The following is an 18,210-nucleotide window of genomic DNA, read 5'->3' on the forward strand; positions in this document are numbered from 1 at the left end:
TTTTCCTGTCAGGTTAAACTTTCGGAATGTAAAGAGGCGACTCCTAAGATTCTTCGGTAAGAATACCTAACTTTTGCTTGATGGCCTTTCGGCTACAATGTAACCACCTGTAAATTTCATTAAAATGTTGATTGAATTTAACTTTATACATGATTTTCAGCTATATCACTTACATAGAAATATACAATATATACTAAAGTACAATATTAGTTGGACAGATTTCAGTTAAGTTCATCGGATATAAGAAAGCAGATCCATATTTTGCTGCCAAGACTCATCTTTGCTAGCACACAGCTTCCAGAGCTAAACAAATACTAAGAAGTAGCTTGGTAATCTGGAGAAACAAGTTAGAATTGGTTTGTTAGGTGACGAAATCCTGGGGGGGGGGGGGGTCAAGAGCAGCAATGAAAGAATTGACAGCTGGGAAGAGGAAAATTGTTGTACAGGTAAACTCTTACTCCTCATCTCTTCAGGCATTTACATAATCCCCCTTTATAGCATGAAGTACAAGCTAACGTATCCTTCCACCCTTTCAAACCCCCCACTCCAAGTAAGTCTCATTAAGATCATTTTCAATAATTAACCTGCTACTGAATTTGCAACAAACAGCAGAAAAAGAGATAGATATTGAAGTCTCTTCAAATCTCTCAATTGTCTCTAGAGCTCCTTTGGGTACTCTGATGGAATAAGCAGGTTTTAAGGTGTACCTTTTATCTCAGTACAGAAACTACTTGCTCTGCTGTGAAGTAAGGCGTGAAGATGTTGAAGTAAAAGCCATATGCACATGAAAAGTTGTTAAGGGGAATGTACTCGCAAAGAATTCCTTGTCATTGCTGTTAAGAGTACTGCATGATAACTGCAGTAAGTTTTTCTTAGACACCCACAACATTGCAATGTCACTTATGAAGCCAAGCTTGAAATCCAAAATGAAAATCAACAAAAGCACATCCTGGAAATTTGAAATGAAAACAAAATGCTAGGAAAACTCAACAAGTCAGGCAACATTTATGGAAAAAGAAACTATAAATGTTTCTGGCCTACAACTCTTTGAGCAAGTAATGTGAAATTGAATTCTTCAGGTGTCACCTCTGCCTTGTCTATCTTTTTACTCATATGTCCTTATCCCAGATGTTAGACCTTTTCTCCCCACTCCAGAATTCTCAGTCAGCTGAACGCCCCTCACCTCTGCCTTGTACTTCCTGGATCTGGCCAATAGGATATTGCAAGCCTTAATTTTTCCACTCCACCCACTCATTCTGGTTATCTCCCTAGGATTTGAAGAATTAGGCACACTAAGAACCAAACCCGATTATTATCAGGTCAGTATCAAACCTGACGAGTGGCACTATTACAGTCTGTTGACCCTAATTGCAGCAGCCAATTTTCAGCTCTCACACACCTTCGTACCTCCCTGTAGACCAAGACACCACCATTGGACATCAGGTCACTATCTCGTTTATAGCCAGAGCCTGCCCACTCCTGCTTTTGATCTACTCAACTTATTTCTTCCTAATTTGACTCCATTCTTTCTCTTCTGTGTTTTCTTATTTATTCCTGCTTTCATCCATGACATTTTGGATGTCCTCTGCTACCTCAACAGTTTCCAGTTCACTAGTCCTAACTGGTTCACCTTCACCAGGGATGTACACTCACTACACCTCTGTTCCACATCTAGGGGGTCTGGGGCCTTCTGCTTCTTCCTTGAATGGAGGCCCAACTAGTTCCCATCCACCAAAACATATTATTTGCTTGGCTGAACTAATAAGGGCATCAGAAGTTACAGGGAGAAAGCAGAAAAATTGGGCTTGAAAAATTGGGGCTGTGATCAAATGGCACACTGTCTTGATGGGCTGAATGGTCTAATTCTGCTCCAATGTCTACAGTTATGAAATTCTCCTCACATATAACTTATACTTCAACTCCACTCGTTTTTCCAGTCTAAGATGTAACTAGGCAGTCACCTGGTTTCAAGCTATACCTGTCATTTTGTGGATTAAATGGAACAGTCTCTGTTTCAGTCATACCTTTTGGGACTCATCCCCAAACTCTTCTCAACTGAATTGCTGCTGTTTCGTGCACTTAAGAAGAACTCAAATGTCCTTGCAGCCAACTTCCATCTGCTCTTCTCTTTACATGGTCCATCTCAGACTCTTTCTTTCCTTTTCTAAGTTCAATTCTGACATAGCGTCCCAGAACCAAAAATAAGTTTCTTTCTATAAATGCTGCATGACCTCCTGAGTTTTTCCAGCAGTTCTTGGTTTTATTTAAAATATGGTATCCTAATGCATTCTTTTTCCACTTGATTGAAAATTACCAGCTGTTTTTACTCAACCTCTCAACTGGAAATGTACTTGGATGATGGTGAGAAATATAAAAAATACACAGTAAAAACTTAAATACCAACGTTGTCATTAGAACTCCATAATAGAAATAAACCAAATGAACCATTAATGCCACTGTATAGTTTGCATTTGATTTATCTAATTTAGAACTCAATGGAAAAAATCAATGATTTGAATTGATACATTTCCGAATGGAGAAATTCCCGTGCACCTGAAGTGTTTCTGCAATGACCGGTATAGTACCACTATAAGATTATGTGGCTCTGCTCCAACTCAATGAAATGAGAGAGAAGATTTTGTTATTTTTGTAGTTCTAAGTAAAGAAGGGCCACAATAGAAATACTTCCACTTCATGTGTTTTATTGAATATTATTTCCTGGAATTTACAAACTGTAATCTTGAGAGTTGCTGGGTTTGTCTCCACAGATCCTCTACTGAAGAAGTTGAGGAAACCTTACCTAAAACAGTCAAAGCAGTGTGCTCTAAAAAGAAAACTAGACATCGAGTCCAAAGAAACGTGGACATCAAAAAGCAGCGACCAAGCTTTTGGAGCTGTGACATGGCAAATAAAGAAAATGAAGTTTTATGTTCAGGAACTGTACCTAAAGTATGTAATGACAATCGCAACTCACAGCTGAACTCTGGTGAATTTCCTGCTTCACAGACTGACGGTACTTCTGTGACATATGCTGATTATTTTGCACAGGTGGGATATCTATTTCTGTTATCACATTACAAAGTTTTTATTTATGCCTCTTTCTGGAATTGAGCAAATGTTTTTCGTGGAGAACCCTTTTATTAAAGTAAAGCAAAAAAGTTCTCTTTTGGGTATCAAACATTCCATCAGTTGTGAAATGGTTTACAATCACAGAATGTTTGAACAATGCAGCTTTGGAGACTTGTCATCAGTCTAAGCTTATACAAAATCATTTGTTTTTGTTTAGTTCTGTTTCCCACTTTCTGGGAAACCCATATAAATGTTTCCTTTTCAGGTACACTTATCGAGCATTTTTTACAGAATTATTGCTGAATCTACTTTCACTATCTTTTAAGCAATACATTGTGTATAAAGAGAATAAAATGTTCTCCTCTTCACCACCCACCCCCCCACCAATTCCTCTTCTGGTTTTCTGAGTCATTTGTCTGTGTTCTCTGGTTACTGACCATTCCGCCACTAGAAGTGGATTTGCTTTAACAAGTTAAACTTAGTTTGAACTTCAACTGAATCTGCACTAAATGGAACAGGACAATGGATAAGCAAGGTTAAAAGCAATGGGCCAAAAGCAAGCAAATGGACTAGCTCCATTAGACAACTTTGTCGGCATGAAGGATTTGGGCCAAAGGATCTGCTTTTCATGCTGAAAAGCCCTAGGACTTTAATAGGCATTTTCTTCCTTACTTTTGCCCCACTCAAATAAAGTTCCTTATTCCAGGTCCACTCTAGTGTAGCCCCACTGCACCCCCTCTAAAATCTTGACATCCTTTCTGATGTGTGCCCTGCTTTCAGGAGAATTATTGCTACCTTGGCCCTTTCAATGATTTATAAAGGTTTGGTATAAACCTTTGTTTATAAAGTTAATAGTACAACTTAGTTTTAGTTTTATAGGTTTCTCATCAGTTATTATGAAGTGAACTATTCTGATTCCATCTGCACTAGTGTGTGTTCAAACACCATTGGAGACCCACAATGGTGAATATTATAATCCATACTGTCCAGTGAAGATTGGCTGGCTAATTTACATAGCGAATATAAATTAAATTGTAAGTGATTACACGACAGTATCAATGCTTAAGGCCTTAGGCTTTCACAGTTTACATAAATGGATGTTGATATTGAAAAATCTATCAACTGGAATATAATGTGGGAAAATTAGAAATTGTTATGGCGGAAAGAAATTGTAAGTATGTTGATTGGTGAGGGTGTTAATGGTTATGGAGCAAAGATGGGAGAATGGGGCTGGAAAAACTCAGCCACAATTGTATGGTGAGGCACACTCAATTGGCATAATTCTGCTACTTTATCATAGTCTATGGTCTTGTATTATATAAAGGTGAGTTTCTGTAATTTTGAGATGCAGATGGACCTGGGTGTCCAATTTTCACAACACTACTATATAAGTAAGCAACTAATAAGGGAAGTTAAAGATATCATTGTGTTTTGCTAGTCAAAGTGATTACAGCATTGTTGAAATTACACTGCAGAAATTTAGGGTGTTAGTGGGACTACATCTGGAATTCCTTATTTAGGCAGGATGCACTGGAAGCCAGGGGAAGGTTGATTTGCTTGATAGCTGGAATGGGTGGGTTATCTTACAAGGAAAGGTAAAACAAGTTGTGATTTGATTGAAACACAAGATCAAGAGGCTTTTGACAATATGTGTAGAGCATGTTTCCTGTTGGAGAAGTTAGGAGTAAGGATCACTAGTTAAAAATGAGGGTCCACCCTGTTAAGATGGAGGTGAAGCAGATGTTTTAACTCCTGTTTGAGAATATTTGGAACTCCATTCATCAAAGGATGTTGTAAGCAGAGACTTTGAATACTTTGAAGGCAGAGTGGAATAGATTTTTGATGAGAACCAAACTGAAATACTTCCATGGGTTTGATGGGAATGCAGAATTAAAAGTTGCAGTCAAATCATCCATTCTCTTTTTGAGTAGTGAAGCTGGCTTGAGGGACTAAGTGGCATACTCCTCACATACAGGGTTTAGTATGTGTACATCATCTTTATTATAAACAACTTGAAATGGGTAATTTTGTCTAACACAATTCATATTAAGGCATGACTAGGCTTTGGTATAGGTGATTGAGAACTTGCTTTAAAAGAGAACACCTTTTAATGAATACTTAAACCATTCTTTGAAGGAGTTGAAAAAAGATAGTGAGGGAGAACTGAGTGTTATTGGTTTTGGCAAGAATGTTGAGGTAATGATTGCAACCAGTCTTGATCTGTTCTTGTCATTATCCACACAATTATTTCTAAACTCTGATCACTGGCAATGATCAGTTATTCATTCTTGCTCAAAACCAACACCACACAGAACATTGCACTAATCAAACCTTAGTCTTGTATTCAGGTGAGCTACCTTGAAATCAACTAGTGTTCAGACCTAGCTGTTTCTTGTTTGTCACATCGTGCATTGCATTTACAGAGCAAATCTTCAGGAGCAGCAAATTTGGGTTTCAAACTATTTTTGCATATATTGTTATTTCCTGATACCTATTTGCATTCAAGGAAATAGCAAGTAGCACATTTGCTATCATTGAATTTCAGCTGTCAATAACAACTTCATTTAATTTACTTAACTAGTGTTTCTTCTAATTACCTTAGGAGCATGATGAAATGACAGACAACTCTGGAATTAGCTTTGTGTCTTTTGACTGGCTTCACCTACATGTAAAGTCAGCATTATTTACTTTACAGCCTTCGGGCTTAATACTTCCTAGAAACAGTCCATTAAATTGTTATAAATGGCTATTTCTAAATCCATATGGTATGGTCTGTCGTGGTTCAATGTGATAGTATGGAGAATATTCCAAAGTTATTCCATGTATTACCTTTAAATTTGAGTTTTTTGTTAATCCCTATTCAATATGCATTGCATAAGTAATTATTTTAAATCTGAGCTAATTAACAGAGGAAGTTATTGGATGGTTCAAAGTAAAGAACATAGAATAGTACTGCACAGTACAGGCCCTTCGGCCCACAATGTTGTACCGACCCTTAAACCCTGCCTCCCATATAACCCCCCACCTTAAATTCCTCCATATACCTGTCTAGTAGTCTCTTAAGTTTCACTAGTTATTCTGCCTCCACCACTGACTCAGGCAATGCATTCCACACCCCAGCCACTCTGTGAGTGAAAAACCTTCCTTGAATATCCCCCTTGAACTTCCCACCCCTTACCTTAAAGCCATGTCCTCTTGTATTGAGCAGTGGTGCCCTGGGGAAGAGGCGCTGGCTATCTACTCTATCTATTCCTCTTATTACCTTGTACACCTCTATCATGTCTCCTCTCATCCTCCTTCTCTCCAAAGAGTAAAGCCCTAGCTCCCTTAATCTCTGATCATAATGCATGCTCTCTAAACCAAGCAACATCCTGGTAAATCTCTGTACCCTTTCCAATGCTTCCACATCCTTCCTATAGTGAGGCAACCAGAATTGAGCATAGTACTCCAAGTGTTTTCCCTAACCAGAGTTTTATAGAGCTGCATCATTACCTTGCGACCTTTAAACTCTATCCCTTGACTTATGAAAGCTAACACCCCATAAGCTTTCTTAACTACCCTATCTACCTGTGAGGCAACTTCAGGGATCTGTGGGCAAACAAAACATAAATGACTTAAGTAGTATTTAGTTATTTACTGTTCCTTATTAAATTAGTAAACATTAATCCATTGAAATAGTAAAATGGTTTTCGAAATATTCTCAAGCATTCCTCTAATTTCAACCTGTTTTCAGATTTTTAAAAGATGGAACAGAGACAAGGATGAAGTAAACTAAGCAGTGTAAACTATAAGCAAATAGCTGTCATGGTACAAACGGGCGAAATTCAACCTTATTTTCACTAATATGTGAAATTGAAGGTTTGGGATTTTATCCTAATCCTGGACTGCAGAGTTTTCAGTGGAACAGTGAGAAATCATTTTGAATTGATATGAATTTAAAATATTTACAATACGTGCAGTCAAAAAGCTGGAGGAACTCAGTAGGCCAGGCAGCATCTATGGAAAAAAGTAAACAGTCGACATTTTGGGCAAAACAGAATTTTAAAATAATTCATTATTTTAAAGATTTGTGATATTTATTTGTTTTCAAGCATTTATTTTAATATTTAGGCTCTGTGAATTGTTAATTAAAGTTATGTTTTTGATTTGCTGTCTGTGTGAGTAATTCAATCTGATTGGCTAGTGGAAGTCAGCAGGAATTACCCTTGATCTAATACCCTTCAATCAATTTCTAGCAAGTTGTTAGACGAGAACACAGGGATTGCTAAATCTTTCTGAGGGGCTTTCTTCAAGGTTAATGTAAATTGTCATTTCCACAGGACATAGATTCTGTGCACAAGTTAATTTTTTTTCTGTCAAATTGTCAATCTTGCTGTTTGATTCTCTATTACAGATTTCCAAGGATCATGCTACTATGACACAAGTGCTATTTGGTAGAAACCTAAGACTTAGTGTGGCTCTGACTTTCTGGCAAAAAAGTGCAAGTGAGCTAGTAGCTTATTTGGTCAGGTAATTGTCATTCACCGTGTTTTATTCATCTTTAACATTGAGTTCTGTTTCCTCTCCATTACAAATGTACAATAACGCAAGAAATCTTCATTGTAATGCCTGAATGAAGTATACAATTAGCATATCAGAACTGTAGGAAATAGTGCACCTTTTATATTGATACTATTTTAGTTAGTGTTTCAATCCTTTTGTATTTGACATTGAATCTTTCTGTTACCTGTAGAATACAGGACACTGCTGTTGTTGCAGATTGTCTGCCTGTACTTACAAAGAGGTAATATTTGACATACTTTAATTAATTTTTTACCATCAAGATGCTTGTGGTTTAGTCAAGTGATTTTTAATCTTGTTTTTGGCTATAGTTTGGAAGAAGAGAAAGAAAGCATCTCCATAGGTTGTTGTGTTGATCTATTACCGTTGGTGCAAGAATTATTAAGAAGCAGGTTTGAAGAGTAAGTATATTTAAAATTGTAGAAAACAGCTTTTGTGTTGTGTCTCTGAGTTGGGGATTGGAAAACCAAGGAGGAGAATTCACATTGATTGTAAAGATAGTTTGCAAAGCTGACTGATTTATTTGGCAATATTTTTCAGTACCCAAATGGAAGGGTTTTTGGAAAGAAATTAGATCTGTTTACTCATCAGTAGCTAAATTGTAACCATTTTATTTTTAATTGTAACTCTTTACAAATTAAGTTGCTTATTTTAATAAATCCAGACTGAATCACTTGCCTCTATTCACGAAATGTACATGAACCTGATATGGTGTGCACAGCAGCTGCATGATATCTGTTGGGCTGGTGTAAATACCAGGATCTGAGTTTGTATTGAGGCTCTTGAATACGTTATGGCAACTCCAGTCAGCTTCTGTCTAGTTAAATAGTGCACCAGGAATTTCATGGGCTGGATCAAGTTCAGACTAATGTCTGTAGGGATAATGAGTTCAAGAATCAGTAGAAATTCCACATTGTTGAGGAGTTAGGTAGTGAGGAAGATTTACTTTGTGGGGCTTGATCAGTAGGTGGTAGTCTGCATTAAAGATGTATAATGCAGACTATCTTTGATCTCCTTATCCAGATCGTCCAGCAGGATTTATAACTATATTTGTACCTGAACCACATCAGCTCAAAGTGCATTCTTGCCATGGGAAATGAATAATACAACACCCACAGTATATCAAATCAATTGATCACAGAAGCAAACTTCATCTAGTTTGCATGTATCAGACTAATGTAAAGCTCAGACGCAGCTGTACTTTTGACTATCATCACAACACACAAATTTTATGAAAAAGGTCTATTGGTTCATGATCTGTTAAAATGTATAATAGTAAATATCTTTGCCAATATATTTCAAACAATAAATCAAAATGTTTCGCAGATACTTGATTGTTGGTTTGAACTGGCTATGGGCTGTCCTTAAGCGATGGTGGCCAGAGCTATCCGCAAATGCAAAAAATAGTGATGCAACCAATGTAGAAGACCGGTAAGCAAAAACTTTTCCCTTTTTAAATAAACATAGAAACATTTCTTTAAATATCCTGTCCCAATCAAACCCAAAAAAAATCTTTTCTTTGTAGAAAATGTCTTCCTGTCAGATTTTAAAGAAAACATGCTTACCGATTTTACTAAGTTCCTATTGAATTGTAGATAGCAATCACCAGTGCATAAAACTCTTGCAGGCCCTCAGTTAGCTACTGTTGGCATTGAGTTTATATTGCACTGAATTTATTCCACAGTAGCAAAGGCTTGAAAGGAAGTTATTGTACTAATTGATCATTTACAGCTAGCCTCTGTGGGGAATTCATCAGTGGCTCTTCAGTCTCTTTCTGTATAGTTGTATGATGCCTATTAGAATATATTGTTTAGAGGCTTCTCCCCAGATTGGTATATTAAATACTACGTAAAAGTGTAATTTTTCTTTTAAAAATATTATTCATTGACAATGTTAATCAGGGCAACTTGAAATTTAAAATTAAATGTTTCTTCTAGAAACATTGTGATTATGAAAGATCAGTTACGACGGCTACGAGAACAGGGCTATCATTTATCTTCATTTCCAGGATATACTGGAAAAGTGGCTAAGGTAAGAAATGTTTGCTTATGGTATCTTTGCTTTATTCAGTTTTAACTACTGGTCACTGGTGAGGCACTGCCCTTAACCATTCATCACAAACCTTTTCTGAAATTTTGAATTTGCAATTACTTAGAGAGTGCTCTCTCTATTTCTGGAACATGTGAACATGTCAAGATCAATCTCTAGCCAATCAAATTGAAGAACCCGCTCTGAGATGGACAGAATGTAAATGGAGTAAATTGAAGCAGGAATAATAAATTGGGTTTAACTCCATGTAGGGAAAGCCAAATAAAGGTTGAGAAAGAAAGATAAGGTTGTGAAACAGCACTTTTACTTTAGAAATGAATCAAAAAGGTTTTTAAATTATTTAATTTTGACATAATTAGTCTTGTATGCACATAGAATTAAGAATTCCAAAGTAGACAAATTGGCACTGATCTTCCACTGACCATTGGACCTTTCAAGTTAGTTGCTCATTTGCTTTTGGAACCTGCACCCACTGTTGTGGCATCTAAAGTAAAGCAGACTGCACCATATTGTTGAGGCACTGCATTTATCACACCAAATCTGTAGAAATCCTGCCCTAAGAATTGCTCTGAGAACTAATAAAGTCCCACCCACATTCACAGACATTCAAAGATCCTCAAAAGCTACTTAATATTTGAATTAATTGAATAAAAAAAATAAATCTGACTTTCCAATTATTGTGTTAGATAATCTTTAAAAATGTACATTTGCCTGCTGATTTTCACTGTCTACTGCAGAAAGCAGTTAGCCTAGGACTGGTGATCAGTTGAGCAAAAGTTCAGAACTTGTTCAGGAGTCCTAAACTTTATGCCCAGAACTGTCACATTTCATAGTAGCGATAACCTGCCTTCCAGGTGTCAATTTATTTACATAGCATAGGCTTTTCTAATGATTTTAATAGTTAAGTATTGCTGTTTTATCTTGTGTAATTGATTTGTTCATTATTTCTGTCCCCTTGCATGTCAGTTTTCAGTTCAATATGATTTGTACCAGACAGGTACATCATTTAGAATTTGTCTTGAAACATATCTCAAGATGGGTAAACATATCTTTATTTAAGCTACCAATATTGCAAATAGACAAAATATATATTTTGCAGTTTCCCCCTATAGAATCTGGAATACACATGTAAATTGCCAATTGTGCAAGTACTAACTAGGTCACCTCGATAAGACGGTGATGCACAGTTGTCTCACATCCATTTAGTTTTAATTATACAAGGGGTGATTGATAAGTTCGTGGCCTACGGTAGAAGGAGTCAGTTTTAGAAAACCTAGCACATTTATTTTTCAACATAGTCCCCTCCTACATTTACACACTTAGTCCAGTGGTTGTGGAGCATACGAATCCCTTCTTTGTCAAAGTCGGTGTCTTAGACCTCCAGAAGTGGTCTACAGCAGGGGTGATTGATAAGTTTGTGGCCTAAGGTAGAAGGAGATGAGTTATTAACTTCAAACTTTCTGCATAATCACTCAAGGAGCTGAATGGCCCGTGCATGTAACAAGAGCTGTAGAACTCATCTCCTTCTACCTTAGGCCATGAACTTATCAATCACCACTGCTGGAGGTCCAAGACGCCAACTTCTCTCCACGACCGCTGGACTAAGTGTGTAAATGTAGGAGGGGACTATGTTGAAAAATAAATGTGCTAGGTTTTCTAAAATTGACTCCTTCTACCTTAGGCCATGAACTTATCAATCATCCCTTGTATGTCAGATTTGTTTCTAAAATGAGCTTCTAAGGCTCATGCAAGGAAAAATTTAATGATTTTAAATATTTTTGTTTCTGCAGAATGTGGGAACATACCTGGAGCAGTTATACTAAGTATATGCAGCATCCAGGGGACTTTATTTTCCAAGACTATCAACAGTAGCATCTGCTTCACGACTCCACATAAATCACTGTGTTTGTTGAAATGTTTGGGAGACCAGCACTGCAGGGAGTAATCAACAGTAGCTCAGCACTACATTCATTGCTGACAATGTTCTAAAAACCACTATTGAACCATGCGAGGCTACTTCATATTGAAGTGGTTTATTAGCCAAGCAGCATTTAACTCGACTCCATGAGCTGACAAAGTGACACTATTCTGCTTTCCAGATTTATACAGCCTAACTTGGACAGGAGATCTGTGTTCTTCAATATTGTCACACCAGTGCCAATCAGCTGCCACTGAAATGCTGCTTCAGTGCAATTGGACACTATGAATGTATTTTCTGTATATTTGATTCAACTTTGTAAAATTTGCAAATGACAGTAGAGCAGTAAGTTATCAGTTCAGTAAAGTTCCATAGTTGAGCATGCAGTTGTTTACTAATCATGTAGCAAGGTGACCTTAACAAAATGTGCATAGAACTGTATTCTTTTAATTGTACCATTAAAATAGACATTTCATGTGAGTTTGCACTTAAATAAATGTTCTGACTTTACATAGTATTCATTCACAACATGTGCATAGCTTTCTTATGAAAGGTTATTTTGTGAACCTTTTGCATTTGCTTTCTACTTGGAGTCATCGAGTACTGCTGTGCGGAAAGGGTCCTTCGACCCAGCCGTCGTGAAGCAAGGTGCCCATATCCCATTGAATCTTTCCTATCAACGTACCTGTCCAAATATCTTTGAATAGATAAAGTAGCTTTTCAGAAGTATATCAGTGCAGACAATTAACGTGTTCTCTGTGACATAGCTTACCACTCGCTAAATTGACTGAGATTATAAAGAATAACAAACTGGGTTGGTTCAAGTACTTATGACTGTAATCTCAGTTGTGGGAATTGCTGACTGAAGCAAACACATCTTAGATTTAAAAATTCAAAGCTTAGAACCAAGATATAATTGTTTTTTTTTAAATCATGGAAAATTACCATTGTTACAGTGCTGATATCAAATTTAGGCAATCTATTTGGATTCACTTTTGCTTGTTGAGGTTTCTATAATCTTTCAATAGACTTGCACCCTCCTGATAAACTGTGCAGGGCAACCTTTTGAAAGAATCCCAAGATTGTATCTGTAAACTAGACACTCAATTTGCACATTAATCAAATCTAGATGTAACAACTGCCCTGATGAACTGTTTGACCTACTGACTTCCTGCAGAGTAATATACACAAAATGCCAGATTTCCAGCATCTGCAGAATCTCCTGTGTTTATGTAACAACAATTGTTCTTCTAGATAATGTTGGTAAAGATTATAATGTTACATAGACTACTTCATTAATATTGGAAACATAAATCAGTCATTATTTGCATATTTGACATTGTATTACCAAGGTGGCCCATTTCAGTCTGTTGAGTCTGTGCTGACTCACAGAACTACTCCCCCATTAAATTTTCCTAATAATTTGTAGTCCCATATTGCCATCAACACCCCTTCACCTTCACAGTGTGGCAATTTAGTCATCAATTAACCATTTTTGAAAAAACAGATCTTTAGGATGAGAGGGGAAATAAGTGTGTCTGGGGAATGGGATGAGATTGCTTTGTGAGATTCAATACTAGTGAGAATGTGCAAACCACACACAGTATCACCTAGATATTTAACATTCTCTGCATCTCTAGTCCATGGCCATCAGTGATTGGTTTGAAACTCATGGTCTGCTGCAAGTAAGCTTGTTCATAATGACAATAAATTTGACCTCGATGTATTGGAATTATTTTAGAATGACTCTTGTACATAGAACTTAAGATTTTCCAGTGATACAGCACTTTCAAGATACAGCAATAAAAGCTCTTTGTACATTTTGTGCTCCTCTCTAGAATGGAACTGAAATCCATAATCTTCCAACTTGCTGATTAACATGTGGAATTGATTCCTGGAAGAATGGTGCAGGTGAAAAGCCTGGGATTATTCAAAAACCAAATGCCACTGTTTTGCAATAGGAGCACTCTCAAAATCACTGCATATTAAGTGGTAAAAAAGTGAGGAGGTGTTATAATGAAAAATTCTTTCTGTTGGAGCAGTCTAATTTATGAGAAGTGGTAGATGAGGAGGGTAAAGTGGCTGTACATTAATTCAGAGGATCTGTAAAATGTGTAGACTTCATTTCACATCCTGGTAATATGAAGTCTGATAATGTTCATTGAGATTTTAATCATGAGACCAAAAGTAATGGGTTCAGCCTGGATATTTGCATATTTTGCATATCGTATAAGGGCAAAACAAATATGCTGATGTATCCTCACAAGTACATTCAAAATACATGAAGCTATTGCAGTACACCAAGCTTAACCTAAGGCAACTCTACAAAATGTCTTCTCCCCACCCGCATAACAGTCTGAAAAAGATGTATGTAAGAAATTGAGGATTTCTGACCTGCCAGTGTAGTATACAAGTACAATCTATTATCCCATATTTCAGTATATGAGCAGAAACTGAACTTCATGACAATGCCAAGCCATTTTGTGCAGATAGTAGCACAGTATCTTAAATTTAAAAAAACAAAGCATTTGGAATGTAGTCAGTACAATTTGAAGGGTTTTTTAAAAAGGTTTTAGCTATTCTGTTTGTTATAGTAGACAATGACAAAAAGCAATGGACTTTGGCATAACACCAAACCTCATGTTTACTCCACAGGCAAACTGGAAGAAAAGGGTATCTTCATGGAATAATTTGGAGATCTCATGTCCAGCTAAAACCCGAACATACTCTATTTCTTTTTTCTTCCATTTTCCTAATAATCATAAAGTATGATCTAATACCCAACAGAGTGCATTTACTTTATATTGTTTGCCAAACCATGCAAGTTTCCTTTTTAAAATAACTGATTTTTGAAACTACCAAAATAATTATTGCGTTGACTGATACTGTTTAAGTGGACTTTGTCCTTTAAGAATTCACTTAGCAGTAATTCGAACTGATTAGATACAGGGATAGTTAATAATGTGTACTTTTAATGGAAAGGAGAATTTAGTATAGATTTAGGGAACGAATTTTAGAGGTGGCATCATGATCTGGTATAGTAATCATAATGCACAGGAACATAACAAGCTGCCGAGATTAGTGGACTCTGCCCAATACATAATAGGCGCATCCCTCTCAATCTCTGGTTGTATCTGCAAGAGGTGCTTCCTCAAAACAACATCTGTCATCAAAGATCCCACCACAGAAGCCTGAAGTCCCACACCGCCAGCTTGGAATGGCAACTTCTCTTCAACCATTCTGTTTTTGAACCAAATGGCAAAACCCTAATCAGTACAGCTAAGCAACACCTTGGCCACTTGGCACTAAAATGGGCTTTATTTCTTCTAATTGTATTTTATGAATGAGTATAATTTATGTTTATATTATTGTGAATATTGATTATGATCCTATGTGCCTGTGATTCTGCTGCAAGTAAGTTGTTCATCACACAGATGCATATATGCACTGTGTATATAACAGTAAACTGGATTTTGACTTGGCTCAAGAAATAGCTGCTAATGTACATAAAGATGCATATATTGAATTTTAAAGCGAAAACTAGATGCTGGAAATCTGAAATAAATGCTGGAGAGAAACTCAGGTCAAGGCAGCATCTAGTGGAGAAACATGTACCTGGTCAATTATTCTTCATTACAAATTAACTATGTTTGCCATAACCATGTACAAACAAATCACAAGCATTAGAATTCATTCCTATTGTTACAATGGTATTCTACTTACCCCAAACTTGACTTGCAGCCCTATTATCTTCTCTGTCACAATGACTGGGACTCTCAATATTGTAAAATGCTGTATGGGAAAGTGTTTGTCAAATTTGTTCAGGAAAATTTCCTTATTCGGTACATAGAAGTCTCAGCTAGAGAGTGTGATACTAGATCTCTTATTAGAGAATGAGACAGGGCATGTGACTGAAGTTTATTATATAGGGGAACATGTTACTGTACATCTAGTGATCATAATGCCATTAGTTTCAAGTTAGGCAAAGCCGAGGACTTGGGGCCTTCCCCTCCGGAGATTCTCGATCGCACAGTAGCAGCAGGTGCAGCTCGTAGAGTTGCTGCTTCACAAGCCAGCGGGGTTGCATCCTGATCTCCCAGTGCTGACTGTGTGGAGTTTGCACGTTCTCCTTCTGGCCATCACAAATTGGTCCAAAAATATAAGTAAGTGTTAGAAGCTGGGTGGGAATATAAGGAGAGTAATCCTCAATTATAGGGAGAAAATGATGGCTCCATGGGACACTATCAATTTAATGGGCCAAATGGTCTCCTAAGAAACATAGAATATGCAGATGGACCCACATGGTTTTGCATGAAGGAATATGTAGATGAACCCACATGGTTCTGCGCTAAAGAATATGGAGTATGTAGGTGGACTAACACAATTCTGCACTAAGGAATATGGAATATGTAGGTGGACCCACACGGCTCTGCACTAAAGAATATGGAATATATAAGTGGACCCACATGGTTCTACACTAAAGAACATGGAATATGTAGGTGGACCTACATGGCTCTGCACTAACAAATATGGAATATGTAGGTGGACCTACGTGGTTTTGCACTCAGTGGATTGGTCTGGATTATGTACTCCTGTCAACAAGAACACAAAACAGGAGCAGGAATGGGCCAACAGGCCTCTGAAGTTTATACCAACGTTCAATATGATTGCAGTGACCTATGTTGGCCTCAGCTCCTCTTCAGAAGCATTTTCCACATCCCACTATTCCTCTGCAGCCTCCTGCCTCCAAACTAACATGATCTTTTCACTCCAGCACCCTGAAATGAGTGAAATTCTGATGAACACATGCATCTCCCTTGTGCATTTAAGTTGTTAGTTGGAAGGATCAGTCTGGTCCTAGGATTGAGATCCTAAATTGAAGAAAGGCTTATTTTAATGGTATCTGAAAGGATCTGATAGGTGTGGATTGGGACAGGTTGTTTTCTGACAAAGGTTTACAGTACTTGGTAAATAGGAAGCCTTCAAAAGTGACATTTTGAGAGTATAGTGTTTGTATGTTCCTGTCAGAATAAAAGACAAGAATAACAGTTTTAGGAAATATGTTTTTGAGAGATTGAGGCCCTGGTTAAGAAAAAGGGGGTGCATAGCAGGTATAGGAAGGAAGGAACAAATGAGGTACTTGAGAATAACAAATGCAAGAGGGCAAAAAGAAAACGTGAGGTTTCTCTAGCAAACAAGGTGAAGGAGAATACCAAGGGCTCCTATGGATATATTAAGTGCAAAAGGATAACAAGGAACAAAATTGGGCCTTTGGAAGATCAGAATGGTAATCTATACATTAAGCTGAAAGAGATGGGGGAAAATTGTAATTTTTTTTGCATCTGTATTTACTTGGCATGGATGCAATCTATAGATGCGAGGCAATGCAGCAGCAAGGCCATGGTCCCTTTCCAGAATATAGATGAGGTGTTTGCTGTATTAAGGCATATTAGGGTGGATAAATCCACAGGGCCTGATGATGTGTTCCCTCGAACTAGTGCAGAAATTGCAGGGGCCCTAACAAAGGTATTTAAAACATCCTTAGCGACTGGTAAGGTGCGGAGGTTTGGAGAAAAGCTAATGTTGTTCTGTTGCTTAAGAAAGGCTCTAAGAATAAGCTGGGAAATCATAAGACTAGTGAGCCTGACATTAACAGTGGGAAAGTTTTTGGAAGACCGGATGCAAAAGTATTTGAATAGACAGGAACTGCTTAGGGATAGTCAACATTGCTTTGTGCATGGCAAGTCATGTCTAACCAATCTTAGAGAGTTTCTGAGGAAATTTCCAGGACTGTTAATGAAGGTAAGCCAGTGGATGTTGTCCACATGGACTTTAGCAAGGCCTTTGTCAAGTTCCCATGTGGGAAATTAATTTAATATGTTTAGTCACTTGGCATTCAAGATGCCATAGTAAATTGGATTAGATTGGCTTTGCGGTGTAGTGGAGAATGAGTCTGCAACTAGAGGCCATGGGTTAAGGGTGAATGGGGAACATGTGGGATCGATTTCAACATGTAAGAGAAATTTGAGTAGGTACGTGGATAGGAAAGGAATGGAGGGCCATGTACCAGGTGAGGGTTGATGAGATTAGTCAGATTAATGGTTTGGCACAGACTAGAAGGACCAAAGGGCCTGTTTCTGTGCTGTAGTGGTCTATGACCATTCATTCCACCTTTATTTTTTTAAATGGTTTCCATCCCTTCCTCAGCTCATTTGCTACTGAAGTCCTAACCTTTGTGTCTGTTGCTTGTCTCAAATCCTGATTGTCATCACCTTTTTAGGATAACCTTGTGCACAATCCAAACACTGCTGCCCATATACGAATTTGTGTCTGCCAACATACAGACAACAGCCAACATTGACGCCCAGTACACAACTGTCTTGGCATTACAATTCCAATCCTTGTGTTAAAATCTCTATTTATTCCTTGTCTATTTCTGTAATCTCCAGGTTGGCAACCCAATGAGATGCCATTGTTCCTCAACCCTTGCCTCTGTGTGTCTCTCTCCCAAAAGTTCTCTTTCTCTATAATTGATGTAGATCAATTTGTGTTGAGGGCTTGGCTTTAATGAAGTATTAAGTAGACTTCTTAAATTATCATGGATAGATAGATAC

At 37.5% G+C, this 18,210-nt stretch overlaps 1 protein-coding gene across 1 annotated transcript in view; it reads left to right on the top strand.

The window, feature by feature from the left end:
- The window catches only part of katnbl1 (katanin p80 subunit B-like 1), a 39,641-nt gene extending 26,250 nt beyond the window's left edge, over positions 1–13,391 (top strand). Inside the window, exons 3-10 of the mRNA XM_072266710.1 lie at positions 13–56; positions 2,769–3,048; positions 7,463–7,578; positions 7,802–7,852; positions 7,941–8,030; positions 8,956–9,060; positions 9,567–9,660; positions 11,469–13,391. Coding sequence (XP_072122811.1) covers positions 13–56; positions 2,769–3,048; positions 7,463–7,578; positions 7,802–7,852; positions 7,941–8,030; positions 8,956–9,060; positions 9,567–9,660; positions 11,469–11,501 — 813 coding nt within the window. The 3' untranslated portion in view covers positions 11,502–13,391. The remainder of the gene's footprint in view (positions 1–12; positions 57–2,768; positions 3,049–7,462; positions 7,579–7,801; positions 7,853–7,940; positions 8,031–8,955; positions 9,061–9,566; positions 9,661–11,468) is intronic.
- The last annotated feature ends 4,819 nt before the right edge of the window (positions 13,392–18,210 follow it).

The sequence above is a fragment of the Mobula birostris genome, chromosome 1 (genome assembly GCF_030028105.1).
Source record: "Mobula birostris isolate sMobBir1 chromosome 1, sMobBir1.hap1, whole genome shotgun sequence".
NCBI classification, from domain to species: domain Eukaryota; kingdom Metazoa; phylum Chordata; class Chondrichthyes; order Myliobatiformes; family Myliobatidae; genus Mobula; species Mobula birostris.